Consider the following 5855-nt stretch of genomic DNA (forward strand, 5'->3'; position numbering starts at 1 on the left):
ATCAAAGTAAAATGGACCTAAAGAGCCTTGAATTGAAGTCAAATATTATTCAATGCCACTGATTTTAATTTCGCAATGTTTCCGCTTGGAGCGCTGGCTGTAGAAGTGTAGACAAACTTGAGCTTTAAAACAAGGCATTTAAGATCCAGTTTACTGTAACGCGGAAGTATTTCGACTCGCGAATTTGGTTTGGTTTGGTGAGACGTAAAATCTTGTACTACGGGTACAGAACGGGCGTGGGCCGACTTTTATACTAAGCAACTGCCTAAGCTTGGCGATCGAGGGTGTCCGGCTATTAGGCGTCAGGTGGTAGTGTAGAACGTGAAAACAAAAAATAATTAATTAAATACTAATTACTTTAAAATTAAGTTATTATAGCTGTTTAGCTAAACCAAAAGCTAGCAGAAGAAACAGTAAAGGCGATAGTTGCAGATTCGTCGCGCCGCCTTTGAGCTTGCAGGCCGCTTCTGAGTGTGACACTTCTCTCCAGGTCGTGTTGGAGATGTGGGCAGTGACTGCCAGTAACTGGGTGGCGTTCTTGGCGTTCTGGGAGTACGTCGTGTTGCGTCCCAGCTTCCATGCGCTTACTGTAAATGACAGTTCATAATCAATAGCCTAGTTGAAGCCTCAATAGCTCAACCGGTAAAGGAGTGGACTGAAAACCGAAAGGTCGACGGTTCAAACCCCGCCCGTTGCACTATTGTCGTACCTACTCTTAGCACAAGCCCGACGCTTAGTTGGAGAGGAAAGGGGAATATTAGTCATTTAACATGGCTAATATTCTTTAAAAAAAATAAAAAATAGACTATAACCAGTGGCGTGCAGGTCATAGAGGCATAAATGCACTGCTTACCCCAGTTGTAATAGCTCAATGCATATTTTTCATTATGACCTGCATGTAAACAGGTTCCTACCTAACTAATGCCTACCCTGGCTTCGAACACTGTGCACGCCACTGACTATAACAGTCCACTACTGGGCTAAAGGCCTCTCCCAACGGGAGGGTTTGCCCATAATCTTGTTTGCACTATTGTCGTACCTACTCCTAGCACAAGCTTTACGCTTAGTTGGAGAGGAAAGGGGAATATTAGTCATTAAACATGGCTAATATATTCTTTAAAAAAAAAAAACACTGGTCGTGCTCGTAAGGAGCGTACCATACTTCCATACTAATACTATACCTAAATGCGAAAGTGTTTCTGTCTGTCTGTCTGTCTGTCTTCTAGATTTTCACGGCCCAACGGTTCAACAAATTTTGATGAAATTTGGTACAGAGTTAGCTTACATCCCGGGGAACGATATAGGCTACTGTTTATCCCGGAAAATTAAAGAGTTCCCACGGGATTTTAAAAAAAACCTAAATCCACGCGGACGAAGTCGCGGGCATCATCTATTAATATTATAAATGTGAAAGAAAAAAAAAATTTTGGAAAACTTACTAGTAGCTGATGTGTTGCCATTGTTTTGACAGCTGTACAGCATGAGATACTCAGTGTTGTCAGTCCCCAGAATTAAGACTTCTTGTGAGATGCCACCTGAAAAAAAAATCGAATTAAAATATACAACCAGCCTTTACGTGATGTAGTTCAAAGCTGAAACACTGGCGTTCCCACAGAGAATTCAACATCAAGAATACGCATATACACGCTGAAATTTTGAGGTTGTTTTCCCGAAGCGAAATGATTTTGTCATGGTATTACAATCGATTTATAAATATAAAAAAATATTAGAGTCAAAAATGGCAAATTCACAATCGAGAAAAACTCTAACTCGAAAAAATCGAATGAGACCTCGAACCAATAGTAATACCACGTGCTCGCAGGCTAGTTTATGCCGTATCACTACGCGCGAGTGCTTATTTTGCTCTAAACTTTTTCACTTTATTCGCAGCGCGGTTCGAGTGGATTTACCTACCTACTATTCACATTCTATTATATTATTCTGTGACGTTACGTCTAGTTAGTTACTATTGTTTTCACACTTTCGAGTTGATGATTTTTTATTATTATTTCAAAACAAAAACATTTTTACTTTTTAAGTTTAACTCAAAATTTCCATAGTACTACTGAGGGCAAATCGTTCTGCCGCGGGAAGACAACCACTAAAATTTCAGCGTGTATACAAGGTTTTGCATGAAATCATAAAATGTTGGCGGGGGATAGGAGAGAATGCTTTTTTGTGACAAAGCACGGCCGTGCAAGTGACGGCCGACATTGAATGCCGGTTACATCACAAAAAAATTAAAATGTATTCGTGAACAAAAAATTAATAATAACTTTTAAAGTAAGATATATAATATCAAGTGTATCATATGAAAGGGATTTATCTGTATATTCTAAATCAGATTTTATTTATTTTTTACGTCTAAAAGTTTTCGATGAAATTACGACTGTAGTACGGGACCCTCGATACGGGAGTCTGACTCGCACTAGCCCGGTTTTTTTTAACTTACCATGGTAAGTCACATTCCAGACTCCTAGTTCAGCAGTATTGGTGATGGTAGCGTTCCTTAGCACAAGTTTTGCGTTGACCACTTCTGAGTCATACCTGTTCCCTGACCACGATGATGTCTTGTTGTCGATCTCGATAGTTAAGGTACTGAACGAACAGTCACCCTTTTCCACGCTATTTGGGATCCTTTCTATTTGGTACCAGGTGCCTGCAATCTGATTATATTCTTTAACATGACGTTATCAGTACCCATATAATATATTTCTTTTATACCTGATAAATCTTTATTTCTAAAAAAAAAAAAGATTCCGACGAATTGAGAACCTCCTCCTTTTTTTGAAGTCGGTTAAAAATAACAACAAATCCATACTAATATTATAAATGCGAAAGTGTGTCTGTCTGTCTATCTGTCTGCTAGCCTTTCACGGCCCAACGGTTGAACCGTTCAACCGATTTTGACGAAATTCGGTACAGAGATCTTGCATACCGGGGAAGGACATAGGCTACTTTTTATCCCGGAAAATTAAAGAGATCTCATGGGATTTTTAAAACCTAAATCCACGCCGACGAAGTCGCGGGCATCATCTAGTACTTACTAAAATTTTCTAACACATTGCGGGAACCAGTGGTAAATTAAAACTACCCGACTATTCGAAAGCGCTTGTAAAAAGTCTACTTGAATAAAAACATATTCTATTCTATTCTATTCTCTAAAGGTCCAAATAAAACTTTTAACTTACTTTCTGTGAGATCACTGTATGACGGTTAATGTTTGTTAAATCGCAAGTTCCATTGATTACAAGCTGAGCGTGCACTGCCGACAAAAACAATAAAATCACAAATCGATACATTTTGTATGACTATTATTTTAAATTAAAAAAAAAGATCTATTATTATTTATTATCACTGTTAGACGTCACGATATAAACTGAAAGTGAAAACTGTACTAACCGTCCTTTTATAATATTACTTAGGTGCAATCTCTATATCTTATCTTTTAATTCTTAGTTTACACAGGTTTTAAAGAGTTAATCGATATTTACATCCGCGGATGGACGCCATCATTCTATAGAAGATATTGCTGGGTTTTTTTTATCAAGTGGTCAAATCGCTAGCAAAAACGAAAACAGGTCATAATACTGATGATACCACAAAAAAGAACGCGAAAAAATAAATAAAAAGTCCTACAATATTTTGTAAAAGTTACGATATTATTGCAAATTAAACATCTGACAGAGGTCAACGAACGTTGCATAACTAGACCACTCGGAGTCAGTGCCGCGTCGTAGACGGGGCATTGACCCGAGCTATGCACGCTATACATTGCCGTTTTGAAAAATACTAAATCACTAAAACTACAAAATTAGGCAAATAGTTATTGGTATTGGGTATAACAAATAACGCTAAGTTTTTGCTAGCGTTCTGGTTAGACCCTGTATAGAATAAAATATAATTGTCTGTTTTGGCAGATTATAGCAATTTCTGATTTTCGATCTCAACCCGGCATACCTAATTAGGATGACCTAACTAGGTATGCGAAGTATTTTAACAGCCGTAAGTGTTTTCAACAAAGTTTCTTTTGCAGTCGAGAATGGGTCGAATCCGCAATGCGCAGTATTTAGCCTTCACGTACGGTCTAGATGCGTTCGATTGACCCGTATTTACTAATTTAATGAGGTAAAACGACATAGCTCAGCGGGTTGCGAAGCTGAGGTGGCAATGGGCAAAGCACACACCTAATTCGATAGATTGGGGGGTCCCAAGGTACAGGAATGGCGACCTCGCTCTGGAAGGCCCTTTGGAAGTGATTTGCCTCCTCATTTCTAATTCAAACCGCAAAGATTTGGGACACCCTTCCAGCATCAGTTTTCCCCTCCAATTATAATATGGATACCTTCAAGACAAGAGTGAATAGGCATCTTCTAGGCAAGCGCGCTCCATCTTAGGCTGCATCATCACTTGCCACCAGGTCTGATTGCAATAGTCGAATGCAGTTTTATTACAGGTAACATAACTGCTTCGCAACTGCCATCTGACTGGGCAGTCCGCGTGCAGTTGGCGTTCAATTCTTGTAGATACACTGCACATTTAGTTGGCAGTTGAGATTCAACGATAAAATAACTGCCAACCATCCATCCAACTATCATCTAAATATATAAAAGGAAAACGTGACTGACTGACTGACTGATCTATCAACGTACAGCTCAAACTACTAGATGGATCGGACTGAAATTTGGCATGCAGATAGCTATTATGACGTAGGCATCCGCTAAAGTATTTTTGAAAATTCAACCCCTAAGGGAGTGAAATAGGGGTTTGAAATTTGTGTAGTACACGCGGACGAAGTGGCGAGCATAAGCTAGTCTAAATATATAAAAAGACTGACTGACTGATCTATCAACGTACAGCTCAAACTACTGGACGGATCGGGCTGAAATTTGGCATACAGGTAGCTATTATTAGGCATCCACTAAGAAAGGATTTTTGAAAATTCAACCCCTAAGTGACGAAGTCGCGAGCATAAGCAAGTATAATATAATACTGCTATTTTGCAGTCTGATTGCAGTGCAACATGTCTGGAATTTGAGATTAATATTGTACCTATAAGAAAGATTGATTACAACTAATCCTTATCGTAAAACCCTATATACTTAACACCTATTATTGTTTTATACTACGAGAATAACAAAATGACTCTGTTTCTGATTATTTGCTATGATAAGTATTTGCAAGTTTGCTGATAAGTGCTTTAAGTATAGGTTTTATGTTTTAATTGATGATGCAGTCAAATGACTAATCAATCGAAAACTAATTAGCATAAATAATATTGTGTAATTATTATATTTATCTATCTATTACAATAAAACTGTATCTGGTTGATTTCTGTACATTAAAATATACCTATATTTTGAAAATTTTAATCGGAGGAAACATTATTATTGTAAGTTTGGTGAAGATTTTTTTTTTAAGAATATTAGCCATGTTAAATGACTGATGTTCCCCTTTCCTCTCCAACTAAGCGTCAGGCTTGTGCTAGGAGTAGGTACGACAATAGTGCAACAGGCAGGGTTTGAACCGTCGACCTTTCGGTTTTCAGTCCACTCCTTTACCGGTTGAGCTATTTGAACAACAGTTTTTTTTTTTTGTTTTATTCAGATACAAGTTAGCCCTTGACTGCAATCTCACCTGGTGGTAAGTGATGATGCAGTCTAAGATGATAGCGGGCTAACCTGGAAGGGGTATGGCAGTTTTTTATTAAACCCATACCCCTTTGGTTTCTACACGGCATCGTACCGGAACGCTAAATCGCTTGGCGGCACGGCTTTGCCGGTAGGGTGGTAACTAGCCACGGCCGAAGCCTCCCACCAGACCAGACCAGAAATTTAGAAATTATAAAATTCCAA

General features: G+C 38.5%; 1 protein-coding gene across 1 annotated transcript; it reads right to left on the reverse strand.

Annotated features, from left to right (window-relative positions):
• Window positions 1–350: 350 nt before the first annotated feature.
• On the reverse strand, window positions 351–3387 carry LOC117987422 (apolipoprotein D-like). Its single transcript, XM_034974431.2, has 4 exons — window positions 3192–3387; window positions 2453–2666; window positions 1440–1535; window positions 351–587 (listed from the first exon to the last, which is right to left on the reverse strand). The coding sequence occupies exons 1-4, from the start codon at window positions 3300–3302 to the stop codon at window positions 373–375; spliced, it is 636 nt and encodes a 211-aa protein (XP_034830322.1). The 5' UTR covers window positions 3303–3387; the 3' UTR covers window positions 351–372.
• Between the last annotated feature and the right edge of the window lie 2468 nt (window positions 3388–5855).

Source organism: Maniola hyperantus, chromosome 13 (assembly GCF_902806685.2).
Source record: "Maniola hyperantus chromosome 13, iAphHyp1.2, whole genome shotgun sequence".
Taxonomy (NCBI): Eukaryota; Metazoa; Arthropoda; class Insecta; order Lepidoptera; family Nymphalidae; genus Maniola; species Maniola hyperantus.

Coding starts and splice junctions, on each gene's coding strand:
- LOC117987422 (XM_034974431.2), bottom strand. CDS start 3,302: ATGTATCGATTTGTGATTTTATTGTTTTTGTCGGCAGTGCACGCTCAG. Junction 1,536..2,452: donor CTGGAATGTGACTTACCATG/GTAAGTTAAAAA, acceptor TTTTTTTTTCAG/GTGGCATCTCACAAGAAGTC. Junction 588..1,439: donor TGGCAACACATCAGCTACTA/GTAAGTTTTCCA, acceptor TGTCATTTACAG/TAAGCGCATGGAAGCTGGGA.